The sequence below is a fragment of the Panulirus ornatus genome, chromosome 35, assembly GCF_036320965.1.
Source record: "Panulirus ornatus isolate Po-2019 chromosome 35, ASM3632096v1, whole genome shotgun sequence".
NCBI lineage: Eukaryota > Metazoa > Arthropoda > Malacostraca > Decapoda > Palinuridae > Panulirus > Panulirus ornatus.
In genome coordinates, this window is record NC_092258.1 from 6,181,642 (window position 1) to 6,208,581 (window position 26,940).

General features: G+C 40.6%; 2 protein-coding genes across 12 annotated transcripts in view; both read left to right on the forward strand.

Moving 5' to 3' along the window:
• The window catches only part of Cbs (Cystathionine beta-synthase), a 66,897-nt gene extending 61,166 nt beyond the window's left edge, over positions 1-5,731 (forward strand). For all 9 annotated transcript variants that reach the window (XM_071682932.1, XM_071682935.1, XM_071682931.1 and 6 more), the window contains one exon: positions 3,805-5,731. In XM_071682932.1, coding sequence (XP_071539033.1) covers positions 3,805-3,917 — 113 coding nt within the window. In that variant the 3' untranslated portion in view covers positions 3,918-5,731. The remainder of the gene's footprint in view (positions 1-3,804) is intronic.
• A 964-nt stretch (positions 5,732-6,695) lies between these two features.
• LOC139760096 (long-chain-fatty-acid--CoA ligase ACSBG2-like) overlaps positions 6,696-26,940 on the forward strand; it is a 103,420-nt gene continuing 83,175 nt past the window's right edge. The window contains exons 1-2 of one of the 3 annotated variants that reach the window (XM_071682925.1): positions 6,696-6,873; positions 15,790-15,969. In XM_071682925.1, the coding sequence (XP_071539026.1) occupies positions 15,791-15,969 (179 nt within the window). In that variant the 5' untranslated portion in view covers positions 6,696-6,873; position 15,790. Of the gene's footprint in view, positions 6,874-12,572; positions 12,647-15,789; positions 15,970-20,307; positions 21,328-26,940 lie in introns of those variants that run through there. The other 2 variants (XM_071682920.1, XM_071682922.1) reach the window with 2 other exon arrangements.

Sequence of the window (26,940 nt, forward strand, 5' to 3'; positions counted from 1 at the left end):
ACAGCAGGGTGAGAGATGTGCAAGGAATAGAGTGAATTGGAATGAGATATATATATATATATATATATATATATATATATATATATATATATATATTTATTTTTTTTTTTTTTTTTCTCCCGCGTTTGCGAGGTAGCGCAAGGAAACAGATGAAAGAAATGGCCCAACCCACCCCCATACACATGTATATACATACGTCCACACACGCAAATATACATACCTACACAGCTTTCCATGGTTTACCCCAGACGCTTCACATGCCTTGATTCAATCCACTGACAGCACGTCAACCCCGGTATACCACATCGCTCCAATTCACTCTATTCCTTGCCCTCTTTTCACCCTCCTGCATGTTCAGGCCCCGATCACACAAAATCTTTTTCACTCCATCTTTCCACCTCCAATTTGGTCTCCCTCTTCTCCTCGTTCCCTCCACCTCCGACACATATATTCTCTTGGTCAATCTTTCCCCTCTCATTCTCTCCATGTGACCAAACCATTTCAAAACACCCTCTTCTGCTCTCTCAACCACACTCTTTTTATTACCACATCTCTCTCACCCTTTCATTACTTACTCGATCACTATATATATATATATATATATATATATATATATATATATATTTCTTTCTGTCTTACTATTCGCCATTTCCGGCGTTAGCGAGGTAGCGTTAAGAACAGAGGACTGGGCCTTTGAGGATATAGGGAATATCCTCACCTTGTCCATACACGCACATATACATACATATACATATCAAAATGTACACTTATACATATGTATACATACACAGACATATACATATATACATATGTACATATTCATACTTGCTTGCCTTCATCCATTTCTGGCGCTACCCCATCCCACAGGAAACAGCATCGATATGTATATATAGACTATGTGTTGTTATAATCAGGATAAAGAGAAGGGAAAGATAGGTGCTGAGTTTGATGAGAGTTCTATAGATATTTTGACTATGAATGAAAAAGTTAGAAAGTAAGGGGGTGGACTGCTCAGGAATTTTCAGGGGTTAAATTTTGTGATTAGTGGGTGGATGAAAGCAAAAGAAGGGGTGGCTTTTCTGATAAGGAATGAGATGTGCAATTGTTTTAAAGAGTGCAAGGAAGTGAGTTCAAGACTGATGTTGATTACAACAAAAACAGACTATGAAAGGCTGGATATTGTTAGTGTGTATGTTCTAGGTAATAAAAGCAGTGAATTGGAGAGGAATCTATTCTAAGAGGTGCAGAGCTGGTTCTTTGGCAGTTTCGATGTAAGTGAAAGAATCATAGTGCATGGGTATCTGCATGCAAGATCAAGCAATGTGGCTATTTAAGGCATAACATGGTGTGTCTGGTAGAAATGAAATTGTGGAAATGTTTGTTGAATTGTTTTCTGAAATGGGAATGGTAATTGGGAATACATTGTTCAGTTACTGGTGCATTCATGAGTCCACATATGTCAGTGGGATTTAATGGATTTTGTGTTAATTGACAAAGGTGCAAATAAAAAAGTTGATGGATTTAAATGTCATGAGAAGGGTGGCAGGTGGAATTAGTGATCATTTCTTGTTGGTGATTGTGAAAGCTCATGTTAAGGTTAAGTGAAGAGGCAATAACGTATGTAAAAAAAAATGAGCTTGCAAAAATGGCCTATGTGCCTAGATACCAGGAAAGATTGAGAGATTGGCATAGTGTGGGAGTAAATGAAAGTAGGGGAGTGCAAGTTTTCTAGGAAAGCACTTCTCTGTTGTGCAGAAGTTTGTGGGATACTACAGCTGGTATATGGTCTCATGAGGAAGAATAGTGAGTAATGGAATGAGGATGTTGAATCATTAGATAAAAGTAGGAAGATGTGTAGATGGTGTCTGAAAAAGAGGGCAGGTGAGGGAAAATAAGATGTTTTAGAGAGAATAGGATGATATGAAGAAAACAAAAGAATGAAAGAAGTCAATAGTGAAGAGAGCAGATAGGAGATGGTAATTAAACAAAGATATGAAAAATTAGATAAGAAATATAAAATTTATTTTTATTATTATTATTATTATTATTATTATTATTATTATGTAAGTGATCAATTACACGGTATGAGGATTACCCATCTTGGCACACATATGACATCACTAATGTCATATCTCCATCATTTTCATGGGGCAGGTGAGTGTAGACCTTAAGACAATAAAGAAATAAATGATTATACTGACATGCTGTGACATGGTTTGGGTCTCCGTTAGTGTAGACCTAAATATGATGCCTTGTAAGTTTGCACTTCTTGCTTTTATATGTCCCCAAGTTTAAACTAGACAGATTTATAATCCCATATATTAAATGGAAAAATATGATATTTTGATCCTTGTGGGATTATTCTCAGTTCACACTCAAAAGGTGGAGCAACAGTTTCAAATGAATTTTTAAATTAATCAATTTGTAATGCAACCTTAACTAAGAAAACTGATTGTAAAACCATGCATATTCAAATTTGGACTGTACTATAATGCGCAATATCTGTAAAAGAACAAGAAAACATAGAAAAACAGTGAAACAATGTGGCACCAGATTATCACTACCTTTCTCTGTCACCCTGGACTGTATTACTGACTTCCATCCATTCATGGCTCATGTTACAGAGACCAATTTTAAAGAGGCATTTCATTTTATGTGGTACTTGTAAGTTTTGTGCTTTATGTGTGAGACAAGAGTGAAAATATTTGGACTAGGGTGGGGCCCTGAAACAGTGCCGATTTTACTCTGTCAATATACGTTTGCTTTGCATGGCCTTTTCTCAAACTGCATTCACCATCATCTAGGGAAGCTTGTACTATGTATATAAAGCCATATTTGCTGCAATATTCTTAGTTTTTTGGTGATGAAGCCCAATGAAAATCTGCCAAAATTTTCCATACATTGAAATGAATAAAGTTTTTTCCTTGAATTTGGCATCACATTATGCCTAAATTTCTACATACTTTATATGATGAATTTCACAGAAATCTTCAAAAAATTTCCACACAAATGCAAATGAATTTGATGTTCTTTATTCTAGCAAGTTGTACAGTCAGCCTTATTTTCTGCAAGTTTTTGTTTGCATCTGTGATATAATTTCAGAAAATCTGCCAAAACACCACCTGATAAATACAAGTGAATGTAGGTCTGACTGTTACTCACAAAAGTTGTAAGTCGTCAGTATCTGAGTCTTATTTGCATACCTACATATTAAATCAGCCAAGACCCATAAATGACCATTAAGAACCTCAAAATTATAAGTTTGCAATGCAGACACTATTTAATACTTTGTTATATGATTAGTTTTAATCAGCAGCTCATGAAATATCAACTCTATATGAACATACTCTGCTTGGTGAAGGAATTCTCAATGAGATGCACTCTTACAGTCCAACAAAGCCTTGGTCTCAGCATTCTTTATTAGAAAAAAATTAGAAACTGAAGAATAACATAGACCTTATAAGCATTCAAATAATATGGTGATGACCTGTTTGTTGCTTTCCACTTTCTCTGACTAATCTAAGTTGTTTAAGGCATTTAAAGCAAGTTAATGGCAAAGGCTATTGATCTTTCAGCTTATGCTTTACTGATATGGTTTTGCCTATTAGCATATACAGTACTTTTGTATTTGCTGTAATATATTAAGAGACTGATATATAGAATATTTGGACCCCACTTGAACAGGTTTTTGATCTATAACTTAAGTACCCTAAATTATGATATACTTAAATTTTTTATTTAAGCATGCACCAGATGTATGAGAATTTTAAAGCATTAATTGAATTGATATTTACATGGTTACAGATGCTGAAAGCTCTGTCATAGAAAGAGAAGTGTGCATTGGCATTGTGACCCAGATTGACCTCTTAACGTATATCACAAAGCACCAGAAGGATCTGAAGGAAGCTCCTGAGTAAAGTCAACAGCCGAACAATGAGCATTGGGCATCATGGTGAGATTAGTGTGAACACCAGCTGTTGGGACAAGTAATTCACCGTGTTAAATTGTAACTCTGATTGTTTATATGTATATTTTTAAGGGCGTTTTGGTCGTTATTAAAAGCATGAAAAAACACGCAAGTTTTTGGTATGGAAAAACACACAAGTTTTTGGTATGATGCACTGGTGACTTTTGCAAAATGCAAGGAACTTAGGATTTTAATGTATAATTGGATTCTTATGTTCATTGACTTTGTAAATTATCAAACAAGGCAAAATAGTATTTTTTGGCATTCATTGTTTTGTTGTTTCTACATTTATGGGTTGTGAATCAAAGGATTTCTTTTTTGACTGGATTCACAGCTTGAGAAAAAAAAGTTATTCAAATTTCCAAAAACCGTGATGCTGCAAGTATACTGGAATAGATTAATGGATTCAATCACTTTTGAGGCAAAAACATTATGACACTGTAGTTATTGGTATGCCTGAATTTTTTAATCGCACCATAAGCATCCTCAAAGTAAAGCATTCACCGGTGAATGCCAATTTTGATGGCTTCATTACGGGAAGACTGCCTCATGTTTCTCTATTGCACAGTCTCCGTTTGCCACGGAGCAGAAATGTTCCCATGGTAGTATCTATTTCTTTTGATAATTCTGACATTCCAGTATCCAGTAAACATTTTGAAGCCCACAGTCACATCTGAATGATATCATATGGAAATATTTAGAACATTTATTTTCCAAAGTTAGTTTTAGAAAAATAAGATTCAGCAAATACAGCCTTACATTATATAAATTTCATGACATGACTAGGTCTCCATTATAATTCACTGTTATAATGATTGTCTTTTGTGTTCCATAATGATGTGAGCAAGTGGGGCCATTCTGTTCATAGTGCTACTTTGCAAAGGCAGGAAATGGCGAGCATGAAAAAATTGCATTATTATCTTTTATGATTTTTCTTTGGAACAAAATTTCTCACATTAACAATTTAGATACTTTGCATAATGCAGAGTAAAGAGCTGAACATGGGAATCTATCATAATTGTTTTTAGGTAAAGGTTTTGGTTTTGATTTTACTTTATCTTTCATGTTAAAAGTTTTGAAGGGGATAAGTCAATGAAATCATTACCTTTGCTCAGCACTGGAGAATTTAAATGAGATGTTGTGCTTAATAATTAAGCTCTTTGTGGTCTTATTCATTGCCTTATTCATTAATATTTCATCTCATGGTACTAGGGGAAAAAGAAAGTAGTCAATACCAAGCTGTATTTTTTGAATAAAGGATGTATTTGGATTGTCATGCATTTTTTTCTTTCATCATACATTATGGAGTACTAGACAAGAACGTGAATGCATGAACATTCATATCTGAGATTAGTAGATTTTGTGATCTTAAGAACTTTTTGTTCTTTTTTATATAGAGTATATAGCGTTAAAGATAACAGTCTATTTTTCAGCTGTCATTTCATACTATCCATGAAAAAGTCTGACATTCTATCTTTATATAATATATTGATATACGTAAAACATTATAAATATTTGCACATCTCATTTCAACAAAAACATTGCATATTTTGTTAGGTTTTTTGCATTTACCATTCTGTTGACACAGGTATTACTATCCATACATTATTAAGTATCTTTTGTAGACTTGAAGCTTCTTCTAGCTTGTGATATGTTACAGATATGACATTGTGAATTTTATTGTTTAATATGTATTAATCACTATTTTTGTATTTCATAATTTGATGTATAATGCAAATGGGAATTAGAATGATTGTTAAATCATTAATCTTTCATTTATTAAGAACCCTATGTATCTTTTTAATGGTATGTAATCTGCATTCATCTTCAGTATGTGTTTGCATGTTCTTTGTAGGCTCTTGAAACTAGTCAAAATATTGGCAGTATCTCAGTATTCACAGATAACAATGAATTCACAGTATTTGCTGAATGACATAGGAACACTACATATTATAAAGTAATCAATGATGCTGTTTATTAATCAATTAAGCTCCATATTAATGAATTCCATGCAACTACTTATAGTTTAGTAAAGTGGTAAAATAGTGTTTCACCATGGAAGGTGTCATTGCAATAATATTAGCGTAGTTTCAGGTGGAGGTGCATGCTTCTGCAGCCAGTGATCATACCCCTCATCTCACAACAAACACAGTTTTGACAATACACATTTACACTGTAATGACTTGGCAGAACACACAGAAAAAAGCCATCCTGAACCAATGTTAAACACCACCCCATAAGACATACTTCCGTTAGCGTATGAGGGAAAGCTTAAACCCATCCAGCCTCTCTGTGCATGTAATTGCATCTTCTACATTGCTGTGATTCAAGGTATCACAAAGCCCCCCTTGCCCAAAATGCACACTTCACACTAAGAACACATTCCACCATTGTCCCGCACTCATCACAGGAAGACAAATACACCATCGCACTTTTGTGGTACCTCCAAATGGATGTGGCCAGTTTACTGATCGCTGGGGGTTGCCAAGAGAATTCCTCTGGTTGAAACGTAAGATACATTTATATTAGGTCGCAGTAGCCTTGGAATAGGGAAAAAAGTAAATACAACCGGCGTTTATTTGGAATAAAACAGGATCAGATTCATGGAGATAAACCAAATGCACATCCAGTCGGTTTACTCCCCACCCTCACTAACAGCCCCCTATAAGGAGGGTAGCCGTGGGAGCGGCTTAGCACAGTGAAACCCCCCCCTCCCCCACAATCCCACCCGAGTCCGGTCCAGAGGAGGATGGGGGAAGCGCGCCACTGGATCGTGGTTGGGCACGAAGTGTGGTTTGTCATAAGAGTGGTGTGTGTGTAAATGTGTGTGATGGTGGTATAGCTGTGTACTTAATCTTTCTGTTAAGGAGAGTAATTACTGGTGGTGAATTATCACAAAGTCTTAGGTGAGTTAAGGTCGCAGGCTTATGTTAAGTTTTCTTTTTATTTCAGATCATCGCACGCACGCTCAGGTGAGTTAATGTCCCTGGTTTGAATCTGGACTTTTCAGACAGACATAAACAACCACGCGTTAGTATTAAACGAGATTTTTGTTTTGCAGTATTTATTTAGAGTATTCTTTAATTTCATTTGAAATTTATAATATGGCATTTTTACCATTTGTCTTATAATAAATTTAGGAATAAGTTAGGTTGGTGTTACCAGACTTATTGTACGGGGTCTTCATAACTGAAGGACATACTTCAGGCTGTTATATATATATATATATATATATATATATATATATATATATATATATATATATATATACACATGATTTTTCCTCGAGATCCAGATTGACAAATATGTCTGTTGTTTGACTTGCAACTTTTATCTGGCCTACGATCTTAATTTACAAAATCACAGTCTAGTCCACAGTGACACTCAGTAACACAAGTTACATGTCATTTGTGTGCAATGCAACTTTTAAGATGGTCTTGCTCTCTGGTAAGCAGTTCCCAGCGGTCACTGGCAATGTGCACAGTGGTCGGGCGATGCGTTGGATTATAGCAGCACTTGCGGGGTAGAGTCGTTCCAACCACTTGATGGTTAGAGTCGTTTCAACCATCGCTAACAGTCCACTGATGGCTTCTTCTTCTTATCTCTTCCTGAACAGTTTCCTGAAACCGACTATTTTTTTTTTTTTTGGGGGGGGGGGCGTTGGTGAATACAGTTGTGGCGTGTTTCTCACTTCCTCTCCATTGTTCACACGCGTTCCTTTGTTCCCTCCTTGCCCGTGGCACATAACAGTAAGCTGAGAGAGGAAGTCGATTCCTCACAAACTTAGTTTATCAAATTTTGGGCACCTCGTAGGACAGTAAATGAATGCAATATCTGGGTCAGCATAATACAGAATCTCCGTAGGGCGCTGATTAACGTCAACATTTTCGTAAGATTTGAGATAATACTCTCAGAAACTTAATGGCATTGAGTAAGATTCACTCCATGAGTCACGTATCACGTTTCCTTGTTATTTCAAAAGCGTCCTGAACAGCGTGCGTATTAACTCTGCTACTGAGGCATTCGTTTCCGTCGCTCTTGAAATATGCGATCGTGGTTGTAGAGTCAATCATGGAGAAGCCCATTTGATTACAGTTATTTTCTTAAGTAGATGATGCTGTTGTAGCTCACTATGTATGCCTCGTGACAAGATACGAAGCTGATTGTTGACACGTACATGTATGTACTTGAGGCTCGTGCGGCACGTCGTGACGTCATGTACAAAAATCCCGACAGGGACGACAGAATGGCGTATTTTAAGCTGAAACCTTGCGTCAGACCCGTTGTACTACGCCAGTATTATGTACCGGATAATGTGTGTGGTATAAGATAACCACACATCATATATCCACACAATCAGAGGATCTACAATCCCCCGAATAACATCATAGAATATATTCCAAGACCGCTCCTATATGACGTCATCTGGGAGGAACTAGCTGCAGTGTTATGACGTCATCCGTCTAACCAGCAGGTGTAGTGTTTTTCACGTGGTTCCCAGTTATGGTTTTAGGTCTTTAACATTGTTTCTGCGCTCAGGGTCTACCACATTTGAAGTACTGCTTAATGTGCAATTACTCATGCTTGTTAAACTGGTAACGACCCGCTCAACAGATGCCAACCTACAGCAAACGATAGAGAGATGTGTTACTCCCTTTGAACTGAGTGGATGATGTCAGAGGTGAAACATGGATGATGGCGAAATTGAGGCAAGGGAGGTTCATGAAATTAAGGCATGGGTGAGGTCAAAGCTGATTTATGAGTAATGTTAGAAGGTCGCGAATGTATTGTTACATCCACCATCGATTCATCACAAAGACTAACCCTGAGACGTTATTTATGCCTCTTCTACATAATTTCTCCTGCTTTTACGAATGTCTTCGTAACACTTTTACAAAGCAAATGAAAATCATTCACCAACTGCAGTACTAATTTGATATCTTTAATGTTAATGAGATATAAACGATGCTTCAGATATTACGTTGAATATACAGAAAAAAGATATATGACATCCCCAGGACCTGATGGCTAGGTTGTAATGTGTGCTGGTTGATGCGGGCGCCCACGATATACTGCTTCAAGTTCACGTGAGCTCTCCCGTCTCAGGCTACCAACCACCCTCAGCTCCTCACGTGTTTGCGTCGTCTCCACCCGTAGGCCAACAACACACTCTTGCCATCCATCTGGCAATTCTACCTCTGTATTAGAATCTGTATCGTTAACACCGAGAATCCAGATCGTTATTATTAGCAGTGTCGATAACCTGTCAGAGCTTCATACAGGTATCAATTAAAGAAGAATCATAAATTTTATAGCTATAAATTCCAAGTGAAGATCGTTACCGTATACTTCAAGATCTTAAGATATTGTGTGTGATTTATTACCGTCATTATATCGTTCAGACTATTGATTCGTAGGCACCCGATGCGCCAGACTGTAATTCAGCTTTAGAGGTAATTATGGCCATGATACAGGAAAGTGATATGTGGTGAGGATTGTGGTTTGGTAGATCCTACATGTGGTTCGTCAGAACGTATTGTATTTCGTCTCTCGGTCACCGGAATTATACGCATTTGTATATCGGAAATGGGACTTCAGCGAAACGCAGGCCTACCGCCCACTGGTTGCGGCTTGTGAAGGTGTGGGTGGCTGAAAAACGTGAATGAGCGGGAGGTGCACACCGGACAGGGAGCGTCCTCAGACAAACACCAAACCCCACCATGTCAAGACCCTCCTCCCTCCCGCTTTCTCCTCATCCCTCTCCCCCTGTCCTTTACTTTTCATTCATTTATTCCTACAGCTCTTCTGTACATCCTTTGACCATTTCTCTGCACATTATATTTTTTCGTTCTTTGTCTTGAATATAAGAATCTCAATCATCCTTTTCTGGAATTCATCACTTAGAAGTGTGGTCTCTAGTAGGGTAAAGTAGATTATATTCGGTCTCTCCTGCTTCACTGAGGCCAAAACGGATTTACCATCTAAGTTATCAACAAATATTGATAACCTGAAATGTCGGTCGCTTTGTTACGTCTATTTATCCGTTGGTGAGAACCCCCTTACTGATTTTGCGCAAGCTAGGCTGCAGCCTCTGCCCATCTCATCAGCGGTGCCGAGAACATCCTTAATTACCAGACGGTGTAGCCAAGCATCACTGCTTCCACCACTCCCACAAGCATTCACCCATACTTTCATTACTAGTAGCGCTCATCGTCACCATTACCACTTAGCACTCACCATCATTACTAGCACTCATCACCACCATCATCATCATCACTACCACTTCCTCCATGAGGGAGGAGGAGATGGGGAGGGTGGACCTTGGACCACTTCAACCCGGCAAGGTCACCCCACCAAGCGCCGCCTCTCCTAACCCACCTGGTGACTTCCCCCTCACCTACCTCGCCTCGAAATGTCGTCTTACCTGAGATCTTTCGTTCTTTGTTGACCTGTCAGGTCAGCACTGAGGTTCTCTCTCTCTCTCTCTCTCTCTCTCTCTCTCTCTCTCTCTCTCTCTCTCTCTCTCTCTCTCTCTCTCTTTCTCTCTCTTAGATTTTTATTCTTGAAGCTACGACCTTTACTCAAAAGATTATATTTTTTTCGTTGATTCCTAGCTCCATCACTTTTCTACATTTATGGTTGATATTCTCATCCTTCGTTATAACACTTCCTTCTTGTTTAGTGTCATTAAAAATTCCCAATAATGACGTGTAGGCAAATGCAGCAACATTGTAGAGAGATGTTAGCTTTACGATATAAACCGAGCCATTTCTTTCGAATATAACAAAAGCTTGGTACAAAATATATTAATACTCGACACTTGAGCTTTTGGCAGGACAATAGCATGTGTTAAGGAAACTGTTCGTCCGCGTCACCACCGCGCTGAAACTACGCAGTACGACCTTCCATGTGTGATGCATCTGTCGGAGGCCGAGAACTGTGTCGCCATATCAGAGACGCTCACCTTGTCGGAGGTCATATCTCACAGGTCAAAAGAGAGAGATATAAGGGAGTGAGAGGTGGAATTGGGTATTACATAGGTCCATAGGACCTATGAAAACCTACGCAGCGTCCTGTGATTGGCACACATGTTCACACAGGATCAACAACGGAAGTTAGGTAGGCTCACATAAGACCCCATGTGGTCATACAGTCACAGTTTTATAAGATGCTAAAGGCCATATACACTCACTTCGGGTCTCATAATGGGCCACACATTCCCATAACGTCCGTGTCACATACGATCCCACAAGGCCGTTTAGTCAGTGTTACATAGGATCCCACAGAGTCATTGATATGTCAAAAAGGTTCCACAGAGATAGTCAGTGTCGCATAAGGTTCCACAAGGCCATGCAGTTCGTGTCACACTGAGCCAGTTTTACATAACGCTAGAGAAAATATGCCGTATGACGCCAAACAGTCTAACACGTGAGTTATAGATTGTCAAAAAGATAACATGGTTACACATAATCATATATATCCATGAAGGGTAATACAAAATCACGAAGAACAAGGTCATGTATGGTTACATGGATGACCTTGGAAAGGAGCAAAAGACGCAGTTAAGTTGGGGCATTCTCGAAAAAGGGTGAAGTCACCCACCAGTGGTATGTGGCTAGGCTTGATCTTGGAACCACCACACTGTGCCTAGCATATGTGAATACCCTTCCTGTTGGACTGGACTCGCTTAAACATATTTGTGGATGATGCCAAGGTAATGAGGGGAAGTAGAATATGACGATGGTTGTATCATTTTATAGGGATACCTACACCGAACGAGTGCAAGGTAATAAGGATGGGACACTGAAAGAAAACGTCAGTGCTATTTTTACCGAGCAGGAAGTGTTACAAGAATCTATGTCCCGGAAGTGCACACCAAGAGAACTGTGAGATGAGCAGTTTCCTGACCAGTTTTAGAATATCATGGACAGTTCATGGACAGTTCAAAGAACAGCATATCTGTCAATAAGATCGATACTCGTGTAAAATTGTCTGTGTGGTCATACACTACACAACGTAAATCCACACCACAGTACATCCTCCATAAGGGTGGCTTACTCCATTAAAACATCAAGCCAGTCCATATTGACGTACCAATGAATGTCAGCTCCAGAGCAAATAAAGTACATTTCTTGGGTTTCATCTTGATGATACTGGGTTCCTCTTATGCTTGATATTTTCTCGGACACCCGGTGTTATACTTCGTTATACACGTGAATGCTGTTGCTGCTCAGGTTAAAAGTCCAAGATGATGATCATTATATGTATACTTTTCGTGGTCAAATGTGTTATTATTGATTTATTGATATCTAATGAAATATTGGATATTAGAAATGAAAGGAAATATATATATATATATATATATATATATATATATATATATATATATATATATATATATATATATATTATATTTTTTTTTTGTAAAGTTCTTATTTGATGCTTGTTTACATCCTGATTCAGACACACCCCACACACGGAGAGGAGATATTGAAGCTAAATCCACATTTGTAAATTGTGGTTGCTGTCTGTGAAAGAGGAGAAAAATACAAGAAATACTGGACATATTGGGATATCTGGGATACGTGATGTACGAAGATGTCAAAGGGGACGTGAAGGAATGTCGCTCAGCTTACCGGAAAAGTGCAAAGTGTCAGAGCTTTCGTTGAGTACCCAGAGGTAAAGTAGCCGTTGCACAGTTTCAGAAATTCGTCCAGATTGTTTATTACTTTAACTGTGTCTCAACCATTAAGAATAAAACTGAGGGTGTTATAATCTCGTAATAGAAATCAAAAGCGAACAAGACAGTCGCCTCGGGCCGTATGCACCACACATAGGGGCCAATTCTCTGAGGAGTTATCTTTCTGTGTCGAAAGTGAGCTTGAATTCTCTGGTACCAAACTCATTTGAAAATTATAATTCTCAGAATTTAATTTTTTATATCTTGATTCAGGAGTTTATCTTTGAAAACCCACGGAAAATACATTTGGTTTTAAAGTTTCCGAGTTCTACCCTCTAGGTCTGCATTTCCTTTGAGTATGCATACACCTAAGATCTGTGTCTAATTAACACATGTGTGCAAAGCGATGCAGCCAATGTGTGAGGTCGTCCTGTGTGCATGTAGTATATAGCGTTATAAGGAATTTAGGGCTTACAGATATGTGAATGTTTGTGGCGCCGAACTAGGTGTTTTGCATCTGGTCCTGCACTTGCATAAGGCCGCCCTGATCACAGTAATGAAATTTAAGGGAAACTCATGAGCTTGTTTGCTGTGCATGTTACTACAAATGGAGCGCGAGAGGCTCGCCACAATTAGCTCAAAGTTCGGGTACAAAACCTGAGCTTAGCAAAAAGCAGAACAAATAACTTTGAGAGGTTTAAAAGGGCTGGGACACTAGGCTTTCGTATCTCGTGTCCTGAATGTCGCCGATGTTTTGGTCTTCAGTATATGTTCAGGGTTTAAAGATGTATAGATTTTCATCTGTCTTTTGCTCATAGTCATTGTTAAGCTGTTATTGTATTTCTGTTCCCTTGTTTGAAGAATGGCCTCAGATCTTGCCAGCTTCTCGTAACTTAGTTGTTCCTGTCACATATCGCAACATTGTCGATCGTTTGCTGGCAGTGTTGGCCTTCGATATAACTTGATCTGATTTTTTTTTTTTTTTTGACAAAATATCTATTACTTCACCATAGTTTTTTTTTAACATTGTCATGGCTGATGCAGATCATTGCTACCAAATTGCATGGTTTAAAAGCAAAGAAATCGTATAGCCTAGGAAGGCGGAAGGAGTTCGTAAAGGTCGCCGTAGTGGTAGACCGCCGCTGTTTTGGGTGGTGTTGAGCCCTTGGATTAATGGGGAAATTTGTGAATGTCTGGGAATTCTGACAGATGTCGTTCATTTAAGAGTGATTGAATATTTGGTTTTATATTAGTCTTTTCTTTTTTGCCTTTGCTTGTGCATGTAGTTTATAGCGTTTTAGGGAATTTAGGACTTACAGATACGTGAATGTTTGTGGCGCCGAACTAGGTGTTTTGCATCTAGTCCTGCACTTGCATAAGGCCGCCCTGATCACAGTAATGAAATTTAAGGGAAACTCATGTGTATATTTGATAAACGGTAGTTAATAGTAAGTATTAACAAGTTACTTTTTGTCTTGAGCCTGAGATACGTAATATGGGATTGTTTTCGCTGCAACAGTCATTTATTTGGTTTAGATGAGCCCCGGGACGTAGTGCTTGACGTCGCCGACTATGAATCGCACGAATGGGCTCTCCAGTGACGGGACAGTCGACTCAGATTTCATATCTTTGTCTCGTAATTTTACGACGGTTTAAGGTTACAACCAATGAGCGCGATGCTATGGGTCATATATCGAAAGACAGACCAACATATCCAGAAGATGTACTGTCGTCCTCGAGAGGATAACTATTTTGCGCTACTTTTTACGTACCTTACATAAGTCAGCTTAATGGAAAGCTCTTGTAAAGCATGGAGCAGTTAGCTGTCGTCTGCCCCAAACGCATTGCACTGTATGGTCTTCACTCATCGTACTTACAAGATCTTACCATTACTTGCTGAAAACTATACTTATCATGGGATTATTGTAATATTGTAACAAAATATGTCATTCCAGATTAATTCATTTAAGTTGAGTAGACAGTAAGGGAGCACTCTTCAGTGAGATGAATTATTTCTTACATCGACATTCTGTACAAAAAATGTCGCTAATAGGAGACTTTTGACGTACAATTGAATTTAACTCGTTCACGGGGGAAAAAGTTACAGATCACTCAAATATTTGAAACATTTCGATTTTGAATCTCATCCACTCGTTTGTAGGTTTACAAATCTTTCAGGTGGAAAGTTATGATTGCCTTCTAGACATGCATCCGGTTTGATTTTGGTGGTTAGACTCGACAGATAAATGTTTTCCACACCTTATTTTTCTGTTGATTGTATGACCCGTGGCTATTTGCAAAAATACTTGGACCACTCTGGCCACCAGTTCTAGAAAAATATATTGTTTTAGATGACGACTGGTGACTGGATGTTTGCAAATGAGGCCGTTGTTCATTTGGAAAGATCTTGTGAAGTATATACTTAAGTATGTGTAATAGAAAAAGTTTATTTGCACCTTATTTTGCACATTCTTCTATATTTACTTCTAACTTGGTCATTTAAAGCAGTTAATTCTCTTGTATCAATGGTTAATAACTAACTATAACTTTGTGATTGATGGGACGGGCCACGGAGCTTACATATCTATGAGTGAGAATCTCCATCACAGTGCGTAGTTTTGTGGCCGCTCGATTTCAGGCTTTAGAACTTACCAGTCTTTCATCGTTTGGGGCAACCCCCATTAATCAAATGATAGTAGTGGAAAATCCATTGATAACTTTTGAAGGTTACCGGAAATGATATTCTCCATATGACGATTCAATAAATGTGTTGAATGGTATGATAATTGGGGTACTTATTAGAGCAGTTGTAAGCACCTTTGTCATCACAGAATGCGTATGTAGGTATCGTTTCAAACCTACTTCCTGATCCTCTTTATTTCTCCACCATGTCTACGAAATATTTGAAACCTACTGAACCAGTTTTTCTCTTTCCACTTTGCCACATAGGATACTTCCTCCGTGATTAGTAATCATTTCTGACCGGAAATTACGAAATACGAATTCTTCAACACACGAATTTGAATAGAAACAAGAAATGGTGACATTAAATCTTTTCGCCTTTACATAGCGGTGAAACTGACCCACATATATGAGTTACTGTGGAAAGTCTTTCAGATACCGTTTTCTTTTTCCTCCCCAGGATGGTTTTCGAAGAAGTAGATGACGTCAGGAGTGACGTGTTGGATGACGCATCTGGCAGGAGTGACATCAGCAGTGTGTCCAGCGGCAGCTCAGTGGCAGATGCAAACAACAAAAACAAGATAATCTGTCGAATCAACTACAAGACGCCGCGGCGTAACAAGAAGCACATAACGCAGATGTAAGTACAACAAATAATGGCGGTGATTCTTCTTCACTTTGTCACCCTTGTGCTTGATTATATATAGGTTTAGAATCTGTTTCCCATACTACAGAAGCAACGACTGCAGGTAAATGTTTATGGGATGTGCGTATCTAATAGTAGTAATAGTAGTCCAGGAAGTACACTAGATACATCAGAAACTTCAATATTTTCAGTACAGGAAGGGTAGATGACGTAATAGGCTTTAGAAATGGGTTTGACTCAGTAGTGACGTCATTCGTAGGTATCGGCTTAATGCTTTCAGCGTAAACGTCTCGAATTCTTTTTTTTTTTTTTTGGCAGCCAGTTCTTTTGAAAATTACGAGAAAAAATGCTGATTTCCACGTCTCCGAACATTCATTTATTATTATTATTATTATTATTATTATTATTATTATTATTATTATTATTATTTTATTATTATTATTATTATTTATCAAGTTCTTTAGCACGAAGGCATGGCCTTTGAGACTAACGGTATGACCCTTGAGTACGACGGTACCACCCTTGAGCACGACGGTACGACCTATGAGATCTTTAGGTGATCTTAGACGTACTTTAATGATAGGAATTCTTTGTTTTACCTCATCGGTGTAACCCATGGTTTTTGAGGCCTTGAAGTTATATCCAGTGGTCGTAGAGGCATGCTTAGGCGGGGGGTCGTACCGTTGTGCTCAAGGGTCGTACCATCGCACTCGAGGGCTTCACCGTCGAACTCAATAGATTAACTGGCAACTCTAGCGAGAGAGCCTGACGTCAACACTCTCTCCACGTATGTCGCGGCAGCGCCGGACGTCACTGGTGAGTGACGACCAATGATAAGACCAACATGATCACGCCATTTGTGACTTAAGGCCACTGATACGGCCAATGTCCTGGAGGGCGGGGGGAAAAAATTACGCCTCGCGGGCCCGAGCGACCTCAACGCTGCCGAGGAGAGTAAGCCGTTCGACCGCCCTCACCCCGTCGTTACCAGTGGGGGCTGACCTTACGACAGCAAATACCGTCTGTGTGAGGGCTTACCAGAGCCAAAGAAACTCTCCCGGTGGTTTTGTGTTCACAGCGAAACGTATCGTTAGTTTAACAGTAAAATTAAGTTTTCTCTTTCCATGATACAGGTTATGTAAAATTTTCACCTTTTGGTGTATACCCTCATTGTCAAAAAGATGTAACCTGAGTGAAGCTGATTATATATATATATATATATATATATATATATATATATATATATATATATATATATATATATATATATGTATATATATATCCCTGGGGATAGGGGATTAAGAATGCTTCCCACGTATTCCCTGCGTGTCGTGGAAGGCGACTAAAAGGGGAGGGAGCGGGGGGCTGGAAATCCTCCCCTCTCGTTTTTTTTTTTAATTTTCCAAAAGAAGGAACAGAGGGGGCCAGGTGAGGATATTCCAAAAAAGGCCCAGTCCTCTGTTCTTAACGCTACCTCGCTAACGCGGGAAATGGCGAATAGTTTAAAAGAAAGAAAGATATATATATATATATAATATATATATATATATATATATATATATATATATATATATATATATATATATATATATATATGTATGAGAGAGAGAGAGAAACATATGTGATATCTACAAAGATTTATTCAGCGCAATTAAGACAGCGACCTTTATTTTTATTGTTGCAACGGCAGATAGTTCTAAGTAATCAATCAATTTAATGCCAGATACCATGGCTGAAAATTACCAAACGAAAACAAATTATTTACCGACATTGAGCTCACGGACGTTGCGTCTACTAGCGAGCACAATTACATCAATTTTGGAATCAGAAAGTCTTGAGAACCTCCAGTCGTGTGTTTCATGACCACATGAAGTTTCTCCTCGAATACCATTACTTCAGCGTTCGCGTCGCAAAGTATCGAATATTGCGTTGTAAACTCCCCCCTGAATTCCATGGGTTTTCCATTGAAAAGGTTGATGATAACCTTATTGGAAGCATGGATTGAAAAGACTGCTATTCAGAACCTGTACCTGACAGTAATGATGTTTTCACAGAGAAATATTTGTTACCATAGTACTTCAGTCCCTTGGGCTTGCATCACAGGACACCTGTAGATGAATGTATAGATAACTGAATAGGGAATACATGAATAGGGATGTGAACAGCAGAGGATCAGTGACAACGCTTGGCGGCCAGGGGTAACGCCTGCTGGACCCGCCACCACCATGTACCATTAAGAGGGTTACCTTGCGTGACGACTGGAACTGATGGTCGTCACGCTCTTGTTGCGTCTTGTGCCTCAAATGTGTGTGTGTGTGTGTGTGTGTGTTGCTTGAAATACACCCAGGGTATATATGTGTGTTGACTATATATGATATGATGCATAATTTCAAGGTTATGAGATGGGGCAACGCGAGTGTAAACCTCTTTCTCGTAAAACATAGTTAATAACCACACACACACACACACACACACACACACACACACACACACACACAGGCTCAGGTTTAGAACTCCCGTCTTGTTGAGATATATAATTAAACGCGTATACATCCTATGAATTCATTAACAGCAGGACCCAGTAGAAAATTACCGTCATAGTTACTAAAGTACCTTATTTTTAAAAGGTTCCAGACGATATATTCTCGTTGCTTAGGAAACAGGTCTTTTATCCGTAAACCTGGCGAGGCAGATAGCTGGTATACACACACACACACACACACACACACACACACACACACACACACACACACATTTTCTTGCCTTATACAAGCGTCCCAAGCTCAGTTTAACCACATATCCCTAACCCTAATAGTTTTCGCCACTCCCCTACCTTGACCTCTCACCCTCCCTGCTTCCTCCGCACCTTCACAGCACCTTTGTGACCTCCCTCCTCATAGCGTCACGGTAGGTGGAACTCCTCTAACTATAATTATAACTAGAATTGTACCAGCATCAGGCGATTTCATATGGGAAAATGATTAAGAAGGACATTCCATGATTCCTCAAGTAAGTCAGACTTCGTACAAGCATGCACACGGCACACACCCCTTCCCCCCAGTGACTGACGACCTTGCCAAGGACATGCATGATAAAGCAAGATGCGTCAGCGTGATTTCCAAGTTTTTTTTTTTTTTCTCTCAAGGAGAGGCCCACTCCTGCAAGTAGTGGTGTGACGCAAGCCTCATCCCAGCCACTTTGAATACGAGGTGAAATTTTCTTCTTTATATGGAAGTCATTTTCTTTTTTTACAAATGGATGTCAACATTCCATATCTGTAGACAACACTGTGAATGAAGTCTTTGAGAGAGTAGATATTGTTATTGAATGTTTTGATAAAGGATTTTTGGACAGCAAAGAGAAAAAAAAAGGTTTTTCGGTAATAACCTTCGAACGCTTGCGATCCTGAAATGACATGAATATTAACATTATGGTAATTAAGGGTAAACTACGAGGTATTTATGCGCCGCGCCTCTCCGCGCGGGAGACGCAATCCGTCGGTTGGGTTTTAACCTGTTGTACCCAACCGCCACCGAGCGGTGAGCGGTCACCCTTATGCCGGCTGAGACCGCCTAAGCTGGCGAATTCTTTTCCCAGAACCCAGACATGCTCAGCTACTGTTTCCCAACTGATCGTAAGAATACCTGACCAAAGCTGACTACATTTATTCTGACATTATTTTTTTTTTCTTTTTCATGTAAATTTGATATTAAACTGATCACGTATATTCTTACACGAGTCAAACCAACCTTTTGAGGTATATATGTATTAAATTTCTTTTTTTGGGGGGGTCTTTTCGTACCCTTGTTCATATAGTGAGCCGCGATGTCTACAAGTAGGTATTGGGTCCGCTGGAAGTGACGTCATGCATTTATATATATGCCGTCCCACTCTCCCTATGAGCCAACATTTCCTAGAGCTTTACACTCGAGCCTCACCTGACGACGCGTGGTCATCTTGACAAATGACAGTGACTCTGAGCAGCAGATCCTGGGCTCTTAGTCAGCTAAACAAGGCGGCTTTTGGGTACCTTTGATGAAAGATAGAACTGGCTGAGGATATCGTGGCGATAGGACAGTTTTCCTGTGGGATCCTTTGCCAAGTTTGCACGGCTATGGTTGTATGCTGATCCAGTTATATCTGGTGTTCTCGCTTCCTTCTGTCTCTGTCTGTCACGACAGACGGAGCTGAAGGAGTGGTAATTTAGCGCGTGCCTCCCGCGGCTGCTTGTGTCAGATCCTAGTTTTTCGTAATAAAATCCTCTGAGTCAAGACTGCTGTGTCAGGAGTCCACTGGAGACTCCTCTTGGATGGAGATGACACAAGGTTCTCTGATTTGCTAGTGACTTGTCTAAGTTAGGAGTTAAATCCAGTGCTGTTATATGAGTGTGTTGGATAGTTTTAGCATTCTTATAAGGAATACATAAGCAGGATGTAAAAAAGAATCTCAGAATTGTTAATGCGATGGGGTAAAAAGACGTTGTTGAGGGCAGGCTTATTCGTCAGTGGATAAACAAGTGTTGGGAGAAAGGTGCAGTTGGTACGGGAAAGTGAAAGTTCCCGGGGTATTCTAAAATACGACTAGGAATAGTATACTGCATTGTCAGACTAAATCATGATTACAGAAACCGTTTAATATACGTTAGGGACCAAGTGAAGCTTCATATTGGACTCTATATATATTTCGATGCCTGAATCGCACAGAACTTTCCCATTCTTCGAGGCAGTAAAGGCGTAGCTATTTTGAACGTTTCACCCGCGCTATCACTTTGGTCGTTTACGAGGCCTAGCCGTTTAATTTAAATGACAATTTCGAGCTCCGACGTACCAAAACGCACCATGAACCTCCTTCAGCAGAACGATCCTGAAACCAGCGATGAGTGAAGGGTAGGTTAGGTTAGCAAAGTAACCAGAGGTGAGTCTGTGGGTAGGTGGGCTGGTGGGTGGGGATGAGAGGAACCAAGGTGGCCTCTCTCAGTCGTCCAGCGACTGGCGAGACGGGTAGAGCGGTCGGCGGCGCGGGTGACTGTGAACACGCTGGAAACTGCTGGGAACCTCACCTACCAGACACACCCGTGCCAGCACCCACCCTCTCTCCCTGGCTCCTTCTGGAGTCCCGTTTCCTTCGCCATTGGATATTATTACCTTATGATCAGTGAATCCTAGTGAAGATATTCAGTGAGTGAGATTCGAAGTGAGGTGTGTGTGTGTGCGTTTGTGTTATTGTGACTCATCAGTATACGAGGGAGCTGTGTGTTCTGTCACCAACGTGAAGGCCGGCCATTCGTTAGCCAGCCCCTTGTCCCTTGGTATTTATCATGCCGCCCGTGTTCAACCGAGAAGCGCTGGGAGGGTAAGTTTCATTTCTCCTTTTTTGTACCATGGACATAAGTGCTGATACAGTCGTATGCTGGGTTCTGTTAGGAACATTCTGAACAGTTCGAACGTGGCAGCTCATGTCTGTTTTTCCAGTGTAAGATATGAAACGTCATTCACATCCAGTATCGGGAAAAAAACGACCATCAAACCGCACTTATTCATTGCCACAGTTTGGGTTGCTTAATATTGATGAATATCCCTGTAAACAGAGACGGTGATTCAAAACACCCAAGTTATCCGTTACGGAGACATGGGTCGGTCGTAACGCCGTTATCCCCCGTGGGCTGTAGATCAGATCGGCCCCATGGGTCACTTTCATTTTGAAAATTAAACTAGCGCGCGGAAAACTTGCGGGACAGCTGACCAAGGTCGCGTAGCTAACCTCGTCAATTAGGGCGCAGGAATTGGCCATTGGATGTTCATTTTGAAGTTTGTTAATCGAGCTTTCTAATTCCACTAAAAACTGCAAAGTAGTCTATCAGATCCTTTGTAAATGATGATGGTCGACAATCTTCGGATGAAAGGTTAGATAATCGGGAAGGGGAAGAAACATAGGAGCTGTGTTGTGGTCTCTGGAATGGGTTAGAGGGCGGGACACAGGATTTCAAGAGTTGAATGACAATTACCATGTGAGTATAGCTTTTTTTATGGTACCTGACACGAAGTTATATCTTGCGAGAGGTGATTTGATTAGAACGGTAGTTCGACTGAGGGGGGGATGGCAGTTTCATTGATGTACATTCCTTGGAACGATTATTTTAAAGAGTATTACTTTTCCTGGAATGGTAGTTTGGAGTTGTAGAGTAGTTAGCACTGTAGTTTTACTGTGGGCGAAGTTTACAAAGTCAATTGCACGACATTAACCTGACAAAGTTTGTCTGGAAAGATCTCTTGATTAGAAGAGAGCACTCATCAGGTCGGGAACTTCGAGACGAATTCGTCCTGGAGCAGCTTGTGGAAAACAGAATATAGAGTGAATCAAAACGGCATAAGGCCTTATGCTCGGCAAGTGGAGTAGTGATGACTCTACATGAGTTTACGTCAGAAAGACAACAGGAGGCTTGATTGGGACTGTGAAGAAAATGCTTCTCTTTTAAGCTATCACCCAATCCCCGCTGCTGCACAGTATCCTTCTAGGGTCCCCGTTCTCGCCGTCGTTTATAAGTTTATAGTGACGGCCGTGCTAGAGAATGGGGGACGATGATTGATTGAGACAATAGATTGGCTTGTTGTATCTTGGATGGAAGGGTAGCCAAGGACCGAGACGGCCGCTGCTGGTATCCAGAGCAGGCTTCCGGTGGAAGCCCCCTAGGGGCTTGGCTGCCTCGCTCGTCATCTGTTACCGGAGAGTGTCCATCCACGTACCCAGGCCTCGGGAGCTTGTGGGGGAGGAGAGGTTCTGGGAAATCATGTGAACACCTGATGGCGTCATGCTGGGATGGTCCTGAGCAATGCCGCCGAGGACAGTGCATGGTTCTCTCTCTCTCTCTCTCTCTCTCTCTCTCTCTCTCTCTCTCTCTCTCTCTCTCTCTCTCTCTCTCTCTCTCTCTCTATCCATCTATCAATCTATCGTAGATTTTCAGTATTGTTCGTGTCTTGCTTCTGTCGTTCTGGGCATGATTCGCATGTTGAATTAGACCGGTATGTCTTCACTGGCGGGAGAGTTGCTAAATACTGAATTTCTTCTGTCCACTTCGCTCTACTTTAGTCTCGATTTATATAGGCTGCGGTGCGCAGCACCAAGTCTCTCGGCAAACTAAAGTTGAGATCCGCACAGGACTTAAGAACCGAGGTGTTTCCGGGTCGGGTTTACGCTACATGCTTCCTAATCTACATGAAAGGCCGCTGGTTTTATTGTCTGGTCGGTCACCAGCCGCCGTAACGTCCCCCCGCGGGTGTAGGGCAAAGATTTTTACCCGCATCGACCTGTTGGATGTGTTAGCCACTTGGATACGTCGACCAGATAGATGTCTCAGGGTAGTGGATACCTCTCACTTTCCATGTGGGTCTTTTCCTCAGGTACTGTCGGGTGAAATTAAAGCACACTTGGCAGGGATGCTCCTTAGGTGGGTGGCTCTCATTTCAAAAACACTGTTCCCGATGACCGCGATCGTCGTCCATGGTGGCAGCTCTTACTAAAACGACTCGGCATTTATTAAGTACAGGATTACATCAGAGTGTAGTTATAGACTGTGTAGCTGGATGTGTCGACCAGCTTGTTATTGACCATAGACATGTCTTCCGGAAATTCATCAGCGTGTGAGATATGCCAAATTGGTGAATACATCTGATAATTTGTTTTCCCCAGTTATTTATCTTACTAAAACGACTCGGCATGTAGTAAGTACAGGATAACATCAGAGTGTAGGTATAGACTGTATAGCTGGATGCGTCGACCAGCTTGTTGACCGTAAACATGTCTTCCATTCATCAGCGTGTGAGATATGCCAAAGTGGTGAATGCATCTGATATATTTGTTTTCCCCAGTTATTTATCTGGATACGTGGAATAAATGAATGTATTAGATAATGAATTATGCTTGCCTGTTGGATATCTCACCCATTTGTTGTCCCGACCACTAGCATACACCAGCCAGTTGGTTCTATAGACCCTTTGAGCTACACCATCAGGTCGACCACTATGGATATGTCGACCACCTGGCTAAAGCGATTGACTAGTTCAGCCGAACTGCTGGAGGGAACGACCAGGGGGTGGTGGCCTTGCGGTTGAGCAGTATGAATGAGTATCGTGAGCGTGACGCCTCTCAAGGTTGGCAGACGAATTTTCTGTTCGAGAAGCATAAATTTGCGGCAGCCGCAGTCCAGCTCGCCCGTTCTAGAGCTTCCATTCAGTAGCCTTAATTAGGATTTTGCATTACATAATGAAATTTTTTTTTTGTCTCAAATATCAGTGTTTTACAGAGGTGTTCCAGTATCTGATTTATGTGTTTATCAAGTTTGATGTCCCTTATATAGTTTTAAGTGCCTATCTCCATTTTCTCTGGTATTCATACGCCATAGTAATTACCTGCTTGCGAGTACTTATCTGTACAGTACGGGTGGGAGGTCTACACTCGGTAACTCTATTGTATCACAGAATTATGAATTTGTTTACTCGTGTGTGTGTGTGTGTGTGTGTGTGTGTGTGTGATTACTATTTGTGTGTAATAGAGTTTTACACTCGTATTGTCCGCATGTGAGCTTGTAATTACTTGTTTCCATGGTACCAGGATGGAGTTCTGCACTCGTGGGGGGCCCCTGTCACTTGAATTTTTTTTTAACTCGTGCAACGTAAAACTGCCTAGTTGGCCTTTTTTTCCTTTCCCTAGTATCACTGACGTTACGACATACGGATGTTTTAAAGTGCCCTCAGTTGACAACGTTAATATTACGACATACGGTAGTATCCTACCATCAGCTGACAACATTAACGGTACGAACAAACTATTTCCCGACATCAGCTGACAACTTTAGATTTACGATTTTGGGGTATTTCCTGCCATCGTCTGGTGATGACGTTACGACATACGGGTATTTCCTGATATCACTGGACAATATAAGGTGTCTGGTGGTATGCCAGGAGTCAGCGAGAGGTTGCCAAACGTCTCTGGTTGGGGGAGACGACCCGGTAAACTTTTGCCCCGTGGTCAGGTCAGCCCGCTGGCACACCTTGCTGTAACATACATTCCCAGCAAGGTCGCGTGCCACGAGCAACTCGGGTCACTTGCAGTATTTGGCAACTTGACCCTTTCTCGATGGTAGTCCTAAGCTTACTCTGAGCTCGACGGGACGACCCCGTGAGCGCGACGGTACAGCACGACCCACGGGTATCATAGCCCGTCCTGTCACGTGACCTCACTTACACAGACTTCCGGAAGTACGTGTGTAGATGCGGTTTTAGTGGAGCGATTAGCGTCACTGCCTACCAGCTCGCGTTGGCACCCCAAGCAGGCCAGCCGGCTGGCTCCTAGCCTAGCCTTTTTCTAGGATTCCATCCAAGAGTTCCGTGCATAGACACTTGATCTAAGATTGTATCTCTCTCTCTCTCTCTCTCTCTCTCTCTCTCTCTCTCTCTCTCTCTCTCTCTCTCTCTCTATCTATCTATCTATCTATCTATCTATCTATCGCTCCATTATATAGAGCAGGATCGAAACTTGTACCAAAGCAGTATATAGACCAGTCAGCCTCACGTCTCATGTAATTAAAGGTTATGAGAGAGTGGCAAAAGAAAAAAAAAACACACACACACACACACACTCACTGGAACTTTTGATTACCAGCTGTTATCTCTGAATGAAGGCCAGGATGGATCTGTGTCAGGTAAAAGTATACAAACTCAACTCCTGATTTAGTGTAATGACATTTATGAAACTATTTTGCAGCGAAATGAGAACGTCCAACTGGTTTTCCAAACTCGGCCGGAGCACTTCGTACGTAATAGACCACGGAGTTGCGCTCGGAAAAACAGCGAAAATGTTCAAAAGGTAAACTAGGGAAGTGGATCAAGGAGTTTTTAGCGAACAGGTAGTCCAAAGAGGTGGCAAATGATGTTGTGTGTGAAGAGGAGGTCTCTGTCTTGGGGTTTACGTCGAGGGATGATATAATAACTTTCACTTCGGTATACGATAATGGCTTCAATCTGATATTGACAGTCATATGCGAAAAAGTGAGTTCACATGTACAGATGACTCGAGAGCAAGTAGAATGTTAAAACTACAGTAAGATTTGTGTATTCATTCTTTACAAATAAAAGAGAACCTGATGAAATTTAGTGTTGAATTTTGAGCAAATAAGCTACCGAGTTTTCAACAGTATAACGGAGATCCCTTAAGAAAGGCCCAAGGACATAGAGGGTGAAGTAAAATGTCAAGGATCTACGAGACATCATAAATGGGAAACTTGGATTCGAGGAGCATGTGGTACATTGATAAGATGGAGAGGTATGATACTGCGAACTTTCACAAGGAGAGACATAAAGCTGTCACTAGACAAAAAAAAGAAAATTGGCATTGAACGATTACACTTCAGAAGCAAGCAAAGTCTTCCGAAAGGACTTGGAAGATATGAACTGTCATAAGAGGCTGGAAAACCTCGAACTCTTCAGCTCTGAAAGAAGAGAAAGATGCATGATAATCTGTTCTTGACCACAGATTGAGGCAGTCAGTATAATGTACCGGATATGAAAGCCTCTCACGGGAAAAAAAATATCCGGGTTCAGAGTTATACAAAGCCTACAATAATACCGTCGAATGAACCAAAATGTCTTCGAACAGACGTATACGAGAATCCAGCTTGGATGTAGGAAAGAGACTTTTCAGCGATTACTATCAAGGAAAAAAATATACAAGCTACGTGCATGAAACGGCGACGGAAACATAGAAAACTTGTCCTTTGGCTGAAGACAGTTCCAGATGAACTCAGTAGTGATTATATAATGATCGAGGCGGCAAAGAGAAACAGTATGATTCAAGGTAGCCCTGTGGTTGAGCGCTAAAGCGATAGCCCTACTTTTTAACAAGATCTCTCCGCTGGTACTCTCTCTCTCTCTCTCTCTCTCTCTCTCTCTCTCTCTCTCTCTCTCTCTCTCT